At 34.6% G+C, this 17,492-nt stretch overlaps 1 protein-coding gene across 7 annotated transcripts in view; it reads right to left on the bottom strand.

The window, feature by feature from the left end:
- The window catches only part of LOC149796109 (uncharacterized), an 89,913-nt gene that overhangs the window by 57,808 nt on the left and 14,613 nt on the right, over positions 1-17,492 (bottom strand). For 6 of the 7 annotated variants that reach the window (XM_089966027.1, XM_089966031.1, XM_089966032.1 and 3 more), the window contains 3 exons: positions 13,890-14,177; positions 9,372-9,398; positions 5,049-5,081 (listed from right to left, as the gene is read on the bottom strand). In XM_089966027.1, coding sequence (XP_089822153.1) covers positions 5,049-5,081; positions 9,372-9,398; positions 13,890-14,177 — 348 coding nt within the window. The remainder of the gene's footprint in view (positions 1-5,048; positions 5,082-9,371; positions 9,399-13,889; positions 14,178-17,492) is intronic. The other variant, XM_089966030.1, reaches the window with a different exon arrangement.

Raw genomic sequence — 17,492 nt, 5'->3', positions numbered from 1 at the left:
TGCTGTAATTATGTGCTCAGTTCTCTCATACAGACCAACTTACAAAGACCATGCAAAATCTGATAAAAATTGTAACTGGTAACAAACTAATCAGATACAAGGTTACCTCATCAACAGGCATACATCTTGTTCATAATCAAGCTCATCCACTTTAAAAGTTTGATCAAAACTATATCTGAAATAGAAAACTAAAGTGATAACAATCACAGCCAATCAGATGCAAGATCTTGGTCACAATTATACTCATCAAGGTTTTAATGATACAAGATCACTTAGCAACTTTGACCAAAAGATCAAAATCCCATCAAAACCACAATTCCTTGAGTAATAACAACGAGCCAATCAAATGTGAAATCCCCTAATAAATATGTAAATGTCTTCAAGATCACAATCAAACATGCTTTCTATTTCAAATATTAACTTCTACAGCTGTGCCTAAAAGAAAAAATAATAATAATAATAATAATAATAATAATAATAATAAAATCTTCAAGTTCAAGGTGTTACCCAATTACTTTCCAAAAATTCAACTCCCTCAAAGGGCACTCTGTTATGTTCAATTATCTACAGGTACAAGATAAAATGATGTTAAGTACTAGCATTAAAAAAAATTACAAAATGTGGAGGAATAAGAGGATGTAAGTATTAATCATCCTGTTGCATCAAAAGAGCAGATCAATCCAGTGGCCTCGTGGTTAGAGCATCTGCTCTGGATGTGGGAGGTCATGGGTTTGAACCCCAGATGCGTCATACAAAAGGACTTAAAAAATGGTACTAACAGTTGCCTCGCTAGGTGCTTAGCATTCAGAGATTAGTGTTAGGACAGGTCAGCCTGGTGTCAGGATAATGTGACTGGGTGGGACATCGTGTTACATGTCTGCGGCATGATGCCCCAGTGCTAGACATCACTATAAACTTCCACATTTCAGATAATATTGCGATAGGACAGAACATTTTTTAAAGTTACATTAAATTTCCAAAACACAAAAATACAAATGTATCACATAGCATTTAAATAGTCTTTGACATATGACAAGATTTTATCTTGACAGCAACCTAATACAGAATGAACAGGTTTGGTAAGCTATGAAAATTGGTATCCTCATCACTCTGGTCACTATCCACTATCACTATCCAAATTTAAATACTTTCTCATAATTTCTCAAACAGAAAGTGTTTCTCCAAGAATATTTACTATAATACTGTATGAGTTAACTACTGCCAAACCAACCTAAACAAGCAACTCAAATTTCAGAAACTGGATTTAGTGAAAATTAAACAAATGCCCATCCACTGAAGCCAAAACAATAAAAAGTTTCAATTAAGTAAAGGATAATGATGAGAAAATCTAAACTTAAGTTACAAGATTTCACATCAAGTAGGCCTCTCAGCATCTCCAAAATAATGTCAACACACAAGAAACAAATCCAAAATTTGACTTTAGTGCACTGATTCAACAAAACATTTCAAAATCCCCCAAGCCACTTCCTCCAGTGTTTTCAGAAAAACTGCATATTTTTTACTCCAGACTTGGGATATTCACCAAAACTAATGACAGAAGCATTATCATCAAAATCTAAAGAAATTTTATATGATGCATCAATATGTTTAATCAATATATTCTCTTCTTCCTCCTTCTTTAACTTTCTTCGTTCTTTATTTCTTTAAAAGTCTTGTATGTATGGGATAATATCATTTATAAATCTTGTACTTAGCAATGAACTTGTACTTGCAAATACCTGAACACAACCCAAGGGAATAACTGGTAGTGTTGTTCTGATTAGAATCGAACATCAGTTGGTTGAGCAAACCAATAGGACAACTGATTGTGAAACTCCATAACTGATTGTATGTAAAGGGAGACTACTTCTTTTTAGTTGCAAGCAAAACACAAATGTTAGTAAAACCCCTGCGTAAATGGTAAGCTAAATAGGGCTTCCAATCCACTAAATTTGAACTGAATTATTTATTCCGTCACAACTTAAAAATAATAAACCATACCATATTCCATAGGTGCAAACTTTCTTAATTAGAAACATAAAGTCATGATTACATGATTAAGCTGTTAAATTATTGAGTTAATAAATTTAAACAAATTCTGATGATCTGTTTCAGTTTAAATGTAAAATACCTTGTATTATTGTAAATAAAGACAAATAAGAAAACCATGTCATGCTATACTTTAAATTTTAGACACATCACATATGAATAAAATGATTTGTGATATTGCAACAGTATTTCAGTTACATAAGACTGACCAGCCATAAAAAAGTTGCTTTCTTTCAGAAAAGGTTGTAGACCAAAACTAATATAACACAATAGAAAAAAAATATAATACTTTTATCCGGTTAAAGTATACATGTCATTAAAAGAGATTATTCCTGTACATTTATTAATTTTTCGAACTCTTGAGCAATGATATAACTGTATAAGAAAAGAAAAATTAAAATTTGCTCTTAGTAACCAATTTTAATTGATTAACAGTTGGTTAAGTGGAACTGATTATCAAATAGGAAATTCTGACCAATTCCCATCACTAATAACTGGGTTACATTCTGAAAATAAAGACTTCCTATTATTATTATTACAGTAACTTTGACTATTGAGACATGGCTGAAGAGGTCAAAATCTCACACAGAAAGCAAACTGAAGTGACTTCAACCCTGAACTTGTGTGTGTGTGTGTGTGTGTGTGTGTGTGTGATTTGGATTTTTGACATAGCTTTAACAATTTTTCAATCATATTGCTACAATGTCTGCAGTGTGGAAGTTTATAGTGATGCATAGCACTGGGGCATCATGTCGCAGACATGTAGCATGATGTCCCACCCAGTCACATTACCCTGACACCAGGCCGACCAGTCCTAACACTAACCTCTTAATGCTGAGCACTAAAAGAGGCAGCTGATAGTACCATTTTTGTGAGTGTTGGGTATGACTCGACCAGGGATCAAACCCATGACCTCATGCATCCAAGGCGGACACTCTAACCACTAGGCCACTGGAGTGGTCCCCCTGCACATGTGATTACAAATGCGATAGAGAACACAAGTTCTGGCAGTAATTTTTACAAAATAAAGTTTAAATTCCTTCAACTCCATTCCATAAGGATTTTATTGTTTTCAAGCAAGAATAATGGAGAGAACTTCACTAATATAAATCTACCTCCATCCTTTCTGCATCCCACCACTACCCCGATGATGAAGATGAGACTGCACAAATGTGCATAACTCCTTGGAAAATAGTGCAAGTACATTGACTGCACAACATGCATATCTTCCAATGCTTCACTGTAATGCACGAAAAACAGTTTGTTGCATTCTCAAAATTCTATCATATCCCATATGCAGCTGTAATCAGCAATAACTCTTCAAATAACAATTTCTTGAAGTAAGTGATGTCCTACCTGATGGCAAAGAATTAGCCACTGTGGCAGCCATATTGGATGTTAGATCAACATCATTTTTATTTATAATTATCATTACACATATTTCGGTGAAATCTTGATGTGAATGTGAACATTTATTCAGGAGTAGCAATAACATTTTTCACATTAACTGGATGACAGATGAGCAGCATTGTCATTCAGAACCAACTATACATCATTAAAAGTCTTTGTGTGAAAACCCCTTACCACTACAACATTCCGTTGAGGAGTAGCAATAACAAGATTTTTACAATGATTGCCATGGTGTCAATACTGTATGAGACATTGGAACAATATTTTGATCAACTAAACATCAGTCTTCTGTTAAAAAAATGTTCCCCATAGGGTACAAGATTGAGAGTAAAAAAATCTTCTTGGTGTCAAAACTGGGGGTCAGACTGAGTAAAAAATAAAACCTTGGTGTCAGATTAAAAATTGGGGGTCTTTGATGCACAAATGAGTGTAAAAGAAAACATCAATTACAAGCCCCATGTTGATATGAACTTCTATTAAAGTAGCTATGATACAATGCTCAAGAAGGCTGCCATGGTTGCCATATTGGCTATCAGATTTACACCATTTACATTTTGAACCAACCAAACATCATAAGAAGAATATCAATGAGATCATCATGCTTATGTCACCATCCATTCAGGCGAAGCAGCATTAACAACTTGTTCAAGCTGACGGCTGTGAGGTCCACACTTGATGTTAGAGTGGCACCAACTTCATTTTGAATGAACTAGACTTGATATAATGTCGTCTGGTGAAACAAAAGCAAATATCAGTTTCACTTCCTGTTGAGAAACAATCTAGATTGTGAAGCTGGTTGCTATGACAGCCATTTTCATTCAAAACAAACTAGGCATGATAAATCTTTTCGTGAAAACTCCAGGTTGAAATTACTATCCATTCAGGAAATGTATCGTAACAAGATTTTTAAAATATGAATGCTGTATTGGTCATATTCCAGCAGCACAATTTTCAATTAGGATCACCTAGACCATGAGAACTGTGTGTTTGTGTGTGCACATGCATGTATGCGTGTGTGTGTGTATCAAGTTTCGTGGCAATCCTCAGTGCATTTTAGGAGTAGAGACAATCAATTTGTGCTAATGAACTGACATATAGAGGATGAAAAATAAACAACAGGTCATCCAAAAACGAGTATGGTCTTTTATCCGATGAATATATGAATCTTTAGATGCAAGCCATTATAAGAAACTGCAAGACAAGGTTCAGTCTAACAATGAACTCAACTGGATGACAAAACTCCAACACAAATTACAAGAGCAGTGATTTGTCCATAGGTACATAATCACATAATAGCAATGACATATACTAAATTTCAAAAACTGAGACTAGTTGTGTTAACAAGATTCTGATATACATTGCATTCAGTCACAAGTCAGAAAGGACAATAATTCTTATAAACTCGTGGGAATACAGTGATTTGTGAGTATGAATGTCACATTATTTTCCACATTTCATGGCAATCCATTAAAAAAACTACAGGACTAGTTGTGAAACAAGATTATGGGCTCGATGGGAGGAAAGAAAGAGACAAGAACAGAAAGAGATATAAATATTAAAGAGGCAATGTTCCAGGTTTAATAACTTACCTAATAATGGGGCCTCTGTGGTGGTAGCACTTTCTAAAATAAAAAGTCAAAGATTTGTTGCAAACAAATTTCTAAATGCAAAAACAAACATTTATATTTTGCCCATTCTAGGATTATATTAGTTAGAGGATGCCAAAGATGAGTCAACATGGAAAAAGCAACCACAACAATTACATGCACAGTTCCATCACATGAACTAATTTATCAAAGTTTATTGAAATAGATGACAAATACAGAGGTATCGAGTTTATTCTATCTTGTTCATAATCAGACTCATCCAACACCCACTTAGTTTAATCAAAACCTGATAAAAAAAAGGAGTCATGCAAGTATTGACAATCTCAGACAGTCAGATACAAAATCAACTTACATAATACACATGCATCCTTACATAATACACATGCATACTTATATAATACACATGCATCCTTACATAATACACATGCATCCTTACATCTTACATAATACACATGCATCCTTACATCTTACATAATACACATGCATCCTTACATAATACACATGCATCCTTACATCTTACATAATACACATGCATCCTTACATAATACACATGCATCCTTACATCTTACATAATACACATGCATCCTTACATAATACACATGCATCCTTACATAATACACATGCATACTTACATAATACACATGCATACTTACATAATACACATGCATGGTCACAATTATATTCAGAGGTTTTGTGATATTTATATACTGTCACATGACTGGAAACAATCTCACCATATCAAATGCAGGATCACTTCATTGGTATACAAAAGTCTTGCTCATAATAATACCCATCCAACTTCATCAGGATCTTAGGACCATGTCTGACCAAAATGTGGTTAGTAATACCATCCAACTTCGTCAGAATATTAGGACCAAGTCTGACCAAAATGTCATCAGTAATACCATCCAATTTCATCAGGATATTAGGACCAAGTCTGACCAAAATGTGGTCAGTAATACCATCCAACTTCATCAGGATATTAGGAACAAATCTGACCAAAATGTGGTCAGTAAGACCATCCAACTTCATCAGGATATTAGGACCAAATCTGACCAAAATGTGGTCAGTAATATCGTCTCTGAGGTGGAATGAGGCTCAGCAAAGCAGATGCAAGATCGCCACCTTACTTTTGGTGATAACAACACTTTTTAGAAATCTTGAAAAGGTATTTACTAAGTTTGATAAAATTCAGATCTGAAACACAGCCTCATAGAGTGGTAACAAGTTCTGGCGGGTAAATACAAGACAACCTCATAAACATGCATGGACTGCATGGTATCTAACTGTGAGAGATCTTGGTGGTTACAGATAAGGAGATTCTGGTATCAAAACCAAGACATGAATATTCAGCTATTTTTATTAACCTTGGAAAGTAGGTCATAGTGACCCAGACTAGAGTGCAACTCATCCCAATATATGCCAACAATAAATTTGGGAACTTAAGTGTAATAGTAATAATGGAGGGTTGAACTGGGTAGACACAAATTTTAGGCTGGAAACATTACAAAAATTGTGAAGAAGGTTTAGTTTCCAACACTTTTATTGTTAAGATGCACCAATGATTTTACCTTAAAGTCCAAAGAAGCAGGGAAGTACAGAGCTTACAGTCCAAACTTGGAGGCTGGATATGACTTTTAAGCTGTTTGGAATTACTGTGACATATAAAAGACAGCAACCAAGTTTTAATGTGCAGCACATTTTCATCTTGACATAAATCTTCATCTAATTTTTGTGGTAAAAGATGAAAAGGCATTGCAATTAGATCAGACATGATTTGTATTTACTTTATAAAAAATCCTAGAAAGTCAGTTACTCTGGTTCAGTGTGAAGCATACAATCATCCTATTTAAAGTAAAGCATACAATCAACCTATTGAAAGTGAAGCATACAATCATCCTATTGAAAGTAAAGCATACAATCATCCTATTGCAAGTGAAGCATACAATCATCCTATTGAAAGTGAAGCATACAATCATCCTATTGCAAGTGAAGCATACAATCATCCTATTGAAAGTGAAGCATACAATCATCCTATTGAAAGTGAAGCATACAATCATCCTATTGAAAGTGAAGCATACAATCATCCTACTGAAAGTGAAGCATACAATCATCCTATTGAAAGTGAAGCATACAATCATCCTATTGAAAGTGAAGCATACAATCATCCTAATGAAAGTGAAGCATACAATCATCCTATTGAAAGTGAAGCATACAATCATCCTATTGAAAGTGAAGCATACAATCATCCTATTGAAAGTGAAGCATACAATCATCCTATTGAAATTGAAGCATACAATCATCCTATTGCAAGTGAAGCATACAATCATCCTACTGAAAGTGAAGCATACAATCATCCTATTGCAAGTGAAGCATACAATCATCCTACTGAAAGTGAAGCATACAATCATCCTATTGAAAGTGAAGCATACAATCATCCTATTGAAAGTGAAGCATACAATCATCCTATTGAAAGTGAAGCATACAATCATCCTAATGAAAGTGAAGCATACAATCATCCTATTGAAATTGAAGCATACAATCATCCTATTGAAAGTGAAGCATACAATCATCCTATTGAAAGTGAAGCATACAATCATCCTATTGCAAGTGAAGCATACAATCATCCTACTGAAAGTGAAGCATACAATCATCCTATTGCAAGTGAAGCATACAATCATCCTATTGAAAGTAAAGCATACAATCATCCTATTGAAAGTGAAGCATACAATCATCCTATTGAAATTGAAGCATACAATCATCCTATTGAAAGTGAAGCATACAATCATCCTATTGCAAGTGAAGCATACAACCATCCTATTGCAAGTGAAGCATGCAATCATCCTATTGCAAGTGAAGCATACAATCATCCTATTGCAAGTGAAGCATACAATCATCCTACTGAAAGTGAAGCATACAATCATCCTATTGCAAGTGAAGCATACAACCATCCTATTGCAAGTGAAGCATACAATCATCCTATTGCAAGTGAAGCATACAATCATCCTATTGCAAGTGAAGCATACAATCATCCTATTGAAAGTGAAGCATACAATCATCCTATTGAAAGTGAACCATACAATCATCCTATTGAAAGTGAAGCATACAATCATCCTATTGAAAGTAAAGCATACAATCATCCTATTGCAAGTGAAGCATACAATCATCCTATTGCAAGTGAAGCATACAATCATCCAACTGAAAGTGAAGCATACAATCATCCTATTGAAAGTGAAGCATACAATCATCCTATTGAAAGTGAAGCAAATGAAAGACTGAAGCTGAATAGAGAGGACACATTGACCAATGCAAAATAAAATTCAATCCAGCATATTAACTGTCAACTTAAAAGTGGCAGAAGCTTCTCAGGGGCATGACAAAAGTCAATGAAGACCTTCTAAGGCCAAATCAGATTAATTCACAAATATGAAGAATGGCAATAATATTAGGAACATCTTAATTATACCCAGCCCAAAATGAAAAATATTGTTATGAATGTTTAATAGATACTTCAAAAACTACAACACAGTTTCATAAAAATCAACTAGAAATCTGTCTAATCACTAAAATGAATCTGCTTTAATATCATTAGAAGATATATAGCTATAAGCATTCTTTACTTTCTAAGTTGATTTTTTAAAACCATCTCACTTTGTGAACAACAAAATTTTTGTATATAAACTCAGAATGTATAAAGAAGAGATAACTATCGAGTGGTTTTCTAACAGAGAAGTATTCAAGACTCGCAATAAATTGTGTACTCTCAATTGACCAATTCTTCTAAAAATAGTACAAGTACAATGATTGATCATCATGAATGTATGTATGACGATGATCAGTTAGTACTATGGTTCAAAGTAATCCACTGAAATCTTAGTGTTGTTGTATTTTTATCATGTCACATACTACATCTGACTGTAATCCAGCAATAAGTCTTTATAACATTGTGGAAGCACAAAAATGGATGAAGATGTCCATATTTACCTAATGACCACCATATGTACTAAGTATCAGTGAGCCATAAAAATGGCAAGAACAGTTGCATTCACAAGATTTTGTCACACATACTCTGCATTCCATGCCAAATCAAAAGGGCCATAACTCTTACTAAACATTGTGGGAACAGAGTGATTTGTCAATATGCATATCTTCATGTGATATTAATTACCAAGTTTCATGGCAATCCATCAAAAACCTTCAAGGTTAAATGTGTTTACAGGATTGTGAAATAGATGGAAGAAAACAAAAAGAGATACAGAAAGAGAGACTGATCTCAGAGGCAACATTTCAAATTTAACAACTTACCTAACAATTGAGCCTCTGTGGTTGTTTCTGTAATAAGAAAGCAAAGATTTGTTGCAGACAAATTTTTTAATGCACCAGCATCCATTAATATTTTTCCAATTCTAGGACAGGATAAGTTAGAGTCAAACTTGCATGATACAATGAGTCAAATGAATCTATAAGCAAAAAATAAGCACAACAATTACATGCACAGCTCCATTATATAAACTAATTTATCAAGTTTTATTGAAATCAGACAACATGTGTAGTCTCTGCTGTAGTAACAAGTTTATTCAAATCAGATGCATGGTAACATTATTAATGATGTCAGTATTATAAAGCCTGTCTAAGACCTTAAACATATAATCTTATTTACATAGATCAAAAATGGTGGTACAGTTTTAATCTTAGGTACCAAACTCAAATAATCAAACAGAAGATTACTTAATCAAAATACAAACATCCTTTCAATCACTTAACTACCCAACATCTATTTCACATGTTTGACCAAAATGATCTAAAACAAAGTAACTAAAGTGATGTCAATCTCAGCCATATGATAAGCAAAATCACCTTATTAACACACAGGGATCTTGGCTGCACTTATCTGAGTCTTGATATCAGACTACAGCCAGCTTTGATCAAAGTCAAAATAAAAATAGTCTTATGAGTATTAAGAATCTCAGTCAATAAGCATGTTCAGCTCTTTAATATGCATAGATCTAGCTCATAATAAAGTCTGCACAATGTCTAGTAGGTCTAGCTCATAATAAAGTCTACACAATGTCTAGTAGGTCTAGCTCATAATAAAGTCTGCACAATGTCTAGTAGATCTAGCTCATAATAAAGTCTGCACAATGTCTAGTAGGTCTAACTCATAATAAAGTCTACACAATGTCTAGTAGGTCTAGCTCATAATAAAGTCTGCACAATGTCTAGTAGGTCTAGCTCATAATAAAGTCTGCACAATGTCTAGTAGGTCTAGCTCATAATAAAGTCTGCACAATGTCTAGTAGATCTAGCTCATAAAGTCTGCACAATGTCTAGTAGGTCTAGCTCATAATAAAGTCTGCACAATGTCTAGTAGGTCTAACTCATAATAAAGTCTACACAATGTCTAGTAGGTCTAGCTCATAATAAAGTCTGCACAATGTCTAGTAGGTCTAACTCATAATAAAGTCTATACAATGTCTAGTAGGTCTAACTCATAATAAAGTCTACACAATGTCTAGTAGGTCTAGCTCATAATAAAGTCTGCACAATGTCTAGTAGGTCTAGCTCATAATAAAGTCTGCACAATGTCTAGTAGATCTAGCTCATAAAGTCTACACAATGTCTAGTAGGTCTAACTCATAATAAAGTCTGCACAATGTCTAGTAGGTCTAACTCATAATAAAGTCTGCACAATGTCTAGTAGGTCTAGCTCATAATAAAGTCTACACAATGTCATGATGATGTCAGTCTGTATACCATGTTTGAACACATCTGAACAAAATCTGGTCAGTCTAATACTGTCTATGAATTGGGAAAATGCTCATCAAAACAATTTTTTGGTAAAAATACACTTCTGATTAAAATTTCAGTATTTATATGACAGTAGTATCACAAGAACACTATTTCATTTGTTTTGATGAAAACTTTTGAGCCTAAAATTTTAATGCACTTTTGAACAGCAATGTCTCAGACATCCAACCCTATTTTCTACAAAAGGATAGGGAATGATGTCACAGTTTGGCTTATTTTGTGTTGCAGCAGAGTTAAACAAAATAAATTGACCAACACTGAAGTTTGCTTATCCTGGCTGCCCTTAAAAATAAATTAATTTTGGTGCCCTTACACTAAACACTTTGACATGGAAATGCAAATGGACAAAGGCTCATCTCAAAAATATTTCTGCAGTACTGCTTCTTTGATCAAAATCCATTGTCAAATAGCAGAATTGCATAGGTTTAAAGTTTAGAATTGTCTCAACTCTTTGACATCAACACAGAAACAAAACACCAAAACAACCTGCAAATATGTCAACTGATGGGTAAGATTTTAGGACCACTTGTCTGCCCAAATGCCAATAACTCTTTATCAGTTTAGGAAATATTTCATCTGTCAGTCTTGAAATAGCTAATTTTAAGTGGTTCTGGGTGCACTACTCCCCCACCGCAGTATATCACCTATCAAATGACACTAAAACTTTATCACACCTAGGTGACACAAACATCTGATTACTGTGTGGTGAGTATGAAGGATAACTTAAGGAGTGAAAGGACTAGTGGGACTTTACATTAGTTTATTTACTTATTTACAATGAATTACTTAGTTTCAATCTATTTAATTTTTTCAATTTATTGTAGCCTTCTCATCATTTTATGTCATCCCAACTAGGCATAATTGTTTTGAAGTCCTCTATAAGTGTTACAATTTGGTAATGAGTAATAATATTTAGCTCAGCACAAAATAACCTGTTTGTGTTGCTATACTGTAAAACATCAAACACCAATAATAATTTTTAGTAAACTATAATATCAAAGGACATGATGACAAATGGTTAACTGATTAGGGAAGGGAGGGATATAAGATCACTAGATGACAAACAAATTAGCAAGATTTACTTATTTTTGCACAAACAAGAAAACAATGAAATCTAATAGGCACATTAAGTTGGAATGCAGGTAGGTAACAATTAAATTTTGATTACTATGACATTGTTTATTAGGTTTGACTGCCTTGCCTTGGTTAATACATGTGTCAAATTATTAATACATAAGTGTGTTCTCAACATGTGGGAATTTACAAACTGACATTGAGTTAAATTGATAATGACTGAATTCCCATTTAGACCAAGACATATGTAAAGATAGCTGCTATCGCACTGAACTTTCTTGAATCGGTTTTAGTAATTCTCAACAATATAGCCTGCTTACTTTTTGAAAAGCCTCTGTTAGAATCATAGTGGGATAGCCTCTTCTTTTATAAAATTGAATTAAAAGGGAGGCATGTATTTCAAAGTCTGATTGTTTAGTAAAGATTTGTCTAATTCTTAATAATTGAGTTAAAACCTACACCAGAATCAAAGTATACTGACTAGAAGCAGGTTTTTAGATAATTTTTATTCAACAATGCTACAATTTTAAAAAATATAAATTCATGATTTCGAATGTAATGGTATTGCAGGTATATTCATTTTTTTCTGCATGCATTGTGTAACAAGCTGTCTCTCTTTTAGTTGTTGTTGTTGTAGGGTTTAACGCCACCCTTCAGCACACAGTAGGCTATACATGGCAGCCAGTATTAATGGTGGAGGAAGAACCCAGGAAAACCACAGAAAAACCACCAACCCATGAGAAGCTACCGGCAAGTTTTCTCACATACCCGCATTAGACTCGAACCCATGCAGAGAGAGGTGAGACGGCAGTGATCTGTAACAGAGAGCGCTTTTGATTACACTGTGACTCAGGGACCATCTCTCTTTTAGTTAAGTTTTATCAATTTCATCAGAACATTCCTACATCTTTTCTAATAATCTGTAATGAGAGGAATGCATGCATACATTTACATATCACTGAACTATTTACTGGGATTTTCTGTTTTCTTTTTAACTGATCTCTCTCAGATGCAATATGTTATATGGGGTGAAAAATTTAAAGGATTTAGATATGACTCTAATGTTATGTACTTTTGCTTCTCATCATGGCAAAATTTCCAAGGTTCTTCTTGTTCTCAGTCTAAACACATCAGGCACACTAAAACAAACACATACTAAGGTCTCACTTGTAAAATGGGACCACTGTAAACTAGGCCCCCAGTACTGTAATGAAAACCTCTCCCAATGAACTGATAAATGCTTCTGACTCCTAATTTTACATTTTGCACAATAATACATGTTCCTTGCTTGATCAAAATCAGATCTTAATTTGACCAGTTGAGTGGTAACAAGAGATTGTGGGTGGAGAGAAGGACAGGAACATGATAAAAGATAATACAAAAAAATGACCCTACCATAAGCTCACTTGACCTTATGGCAAGTTGAGATAAAATGTTGTTAAATAGAAAATTCCAACATATGATACAAGCTCATATTTTCCTACCATTATAGGACATTTGCATAGTAAAGTTCTGAAGAGCAATGGGGTGAACTTATTAATAAATGAGAAACATGTGGTTCTGAGGTTAATTACAAGCTGGTGTCTTAAAACCTACAAGCCAAATATAATTATAGTTGTATACAAAAATCTGGGTTACAAGAAAACTTTCTGGACAATTTTATTAAAATTCTGTGAATTCATTAAGAACAAGAATATTGTCCTTTGTTTTAGTGTCTTCAGTACATCTGTGACCTTTCAGAAAGTGTTTATTCTGTTGATGCATTTCATATATTCTTTTTGCTTTTATACTTATTGTACTTAAGCACCCTTTACTATTTTTAACATTCTTATTTTTTATTTTATCTTTTTCATTTTGTTTGCTTTCTTGTATTTACAGTAGTTTGTTCATTATGATGGCCTCAGGGAAACACAGTATAATATGCTGAGTTTGTATACTTACGTGGTGGTTTGACCTCAATAATTGCTGTGTCTGTACCACACTGACACTTCCAAACACTGCTGTCCACAGTCCAATTCCATTTAACAATTGTAGCTATCAGTGATGTTTCATTTGAATGGAACATGTTCTCCACACCAATATTTGACTTACATCCTTGGAAGCAACTACCTAATGTTATTCCCTTGTTACTCAGCCAAGAGCCCGTGGTGCAACTCCCATGTACGTCACTTGTACAAGTTAACTGTACTACATACCCTGATCTACTTGTAGCTGTTAAGATTGGACCAACTGAAATAGAAAGAAAACAAAAAAGATACTCATTGTATGAACACAACAATTTCTTTTGTTCTTAAACATCCTGCTGAGGTTGATGTATCAAGGGCAGTCAAAGCAGTTGTCCTGTCATACTATCACTGGTGTGTGCCTAGTGTCCAGTCACCCAATACTGACCAATTAATAACCTGGCAAGCAAGTCTGATCTGTATGAAGACCTTTAATCGGATCTTATCGACTTGAATCACAACTCTTCTCTTACAGAATTTGGAGATCTGCACGGGTACTGCTCCTTTCCTGTGAGAGGGGGGCATGACTCTGTCTCAGCCCTGTAATCATTAATTGCTTTGCTAAAGATTTCATCAATACTATTTAGTTTGTCTAAGGTAGCTCTATCTTATCATGTTTAAATACCTTATTACTGCCTTATACTTCTACCTCACACATATAGTGTATAATCACTTTCTCAACTCATTCTTAATTTTATTGATCTTCTGTAGTCTAAAAGCCATTCCATTGTCGATTTAGGGGTTCATAATCTTTGTGGGCAATGGTCATAAACAGTACGCAATGCTCCAGAAGGTGAGAATTATTAGATCCTTAAATTGTAATTTAAACTGAAATCAGATACTTTAAACCTAATTGATGCTAAATTCTTAGATTTCTTTCAGAGTTGCCAGAACAGAAGGCAGTAATATAAACTACACATTTATTACTTCATGCAGTGTTTATTATTCAATTTCCTAAGCAATAGAAGCGTTGCTTTCACTGGTCAACATGAGATGTATGAGGCCAAGTGATAACAGACAAAGAATGCCATCTTAACACATTAACCCCTGGAGGTTTTTGTCGTTTTCGCCTCAAATTCGAGTAGGAAACACATTTTGAAAGCTATTTCTGAATACATCTGAAAACACCAACTTATAAGTGATCTTCCAATAACGTACTGCCTAGTTGTGTTAGAAACATCATTTTTCATTGGCTATTTGGCTCGCGCATGAGCAGAAGGGTAAAAGTTGGAGTTCGTTTTTTTTTTTTTGCTTAACAGACCCATTATTTTTGTATCAAGACCACTCTTTATTATAAATGCCCATCTTATCCTACTTTTTGCAAAGGTTCATCTGTCTGTTTGCAGTTCATACTGGTTTGCCTTTGATTTGAGACCAAAAAGTCTAAAATCCAGACACAAAATCCGGTCCATAAAATGAGGTTTCTCCCTCTGTATTTTGTAGTGCAACTAGAAATACCAGATTATTTGGCATCATTGTAGAGCTACATCTGTCTACCTTTCTATAATGCCACCCACTTTAGTGTATCATGCATGAACATGACGCATACAGAGCTCAGCAGTAGGCTACTACCTCCTGCCACGTTAACCCATCACCAGGGGTTAATGTGTTAAAGTGAAATCTGAGAGCACTGAACAATTAAAAAAACCGTTTAGAACAATATATGCAATGGATGCTAAGGAACTTGCTGCCTAATAACTGGTACACATGGAACAGATGAAACTAAGAAATAATTCTATTGCATCTTCCACATCCTGGTACAACTGTATGTGTCTTAGCATTATTCAAACTAGCACTTAGTAGACAAGGGTATATCTAGCAAGCCTGTGAGACACGTGATTCCATTACACATTATATAATCCTACTTCAGCTCAGTTAGAATGGCATCTAGACTGTCAACTGGTAGAAGTTAACTCACAAGATTGGTTACAGCTGTTAACATTGTTTGGGCATTCAAATATCTTCACTGACCTTGTATAACAGCCTTACCTGCTTGCCTTCCACCTTATCTTTTTCTTGGCCAAGGTCTTGTACATTATCTATTTTCGAGTCTTCAACTCTTCATGATGCTCTTCACATGGAGAGATGAAATGAAACTCAGCTTCTAATTTGCTATCCATTTAAACAGCTTAAAATGGTACAAGGAGGCAGAAAAGTAGAATTATGAAATGGTTTTGAAGACGGTTGAAGGTTATTATATTTATCAAGATCCCATTGAAGATTGCCTGGGAATTTGCTGGGATTAAACATCTGCCTTACATTCCTCATATTACAATCCACATACGATTCCCAGTTTCTCAGGCTGTTTGGAAAGTATCTATGCATGTGGTAATACATACCAAGTACATCACAATATCATAGCATGCATCATACACACACCAAGATGATGTGGTATATGTGGAACTCTGTGTAATGCATTAATATTGCACAGTCATATCCTTCCCTTATATACATGTACTACCAAATGCATTTATTATTTATGCCACAATGCTTTGAGTAAAATTTTGTCTAATTCTGTTAAGCAGGTTTTCTGCATCAAAAAGTCATGTAAAGGTTTTTGTTTTTATCAAACATAGCTATTAGATGCTAAATTGGCCCAATTTGTACAAAATTAAAAGGCTTCACTCCTGGGTGCTGGATAGGCCTAATTTGTACAATATTAAAAGGCCTTCACTCCTGGGTGCTGGATTGGCCTAATTTGTACAATATTAAAAGGCCTTCACTCCTGGGTGCTGGATAGGCCTAATTTGTACAATATTAAAAGGCCTTCACTCCTGGGTGATGGATTGGCCTAATTTGTACAATATTAAAAGGTCTTCACTGCTGGGTGCTGGATTGGCCTAATTTGTACAATATTAAAAGGCCTTCACTCCTGGGTGCTGGATAGGCCTAATTTGTACAATATTAAAAGGCCTTCACTCCTGGGTGCTGGATTGGCCTAATTTGTACAATATTAAAAGGCCTTCACTCCTGGCTGCTGGATTGGCATAATTTGTACAATATTAAAAGGTCTTCACTGCTGGGTGCTGGATTGGCCTAATTTGTACAATATTAAAAGGCCTTCACTCCTGGGTGCTGGATTGGCCTAATTTGTACAATATTAAAAGGTCTTCACTGCTGGGTGCTGGATTGGCCTAATTTGTACAGTATTAAAAGGCCTTCACTCCTGGGTGCTGGATAGGCCTAATTTGTACAATATTAAAAGGCCTTCACTCCTGGGTGCTGGATTGGCCTAATTTGTACAATATTAAAAGGCCCTCACTCCTGGGTGCTGGATGGCCAAATATGTACAATATTAAAAGGCCTTCAGTGCTGGATATTTGCTGTCAAAGTTGGGTCACATATTCTTTAAAGCAGTTTTAGGAAGGACTTACTTGAATGTTTTATTATGTTAGTTTAGTAACATGTCAGATCAGTACATCTGTACCACATTTGATAGGCTGAAATGCTTTATTTAAAATTTGGTTAAATTTTTTTCAAGTCCTCAAACAAATCATTTGAAGAATGTTCTCTTATAATAAATAATAGCTATATTTTGATG

Source organism: Sinohyriopsis cumingii, chromosome 7 (assembly GCF_028554795.1).
Source record: "Sinohyriopsis cumingii isolate HCF-2022 chromosome 7, ASM2855479v2, whole genome shotgun sequence".
NCBI lineage: Eukaryota > Metazoa > Mollusca > Bivalvia > Unionida > Unionidae > Sinohyriopsis > Sinohyriopsis cumingii.
This window is presented reverse-complemented; position numbering and strand designations above follow the sequence as displayed.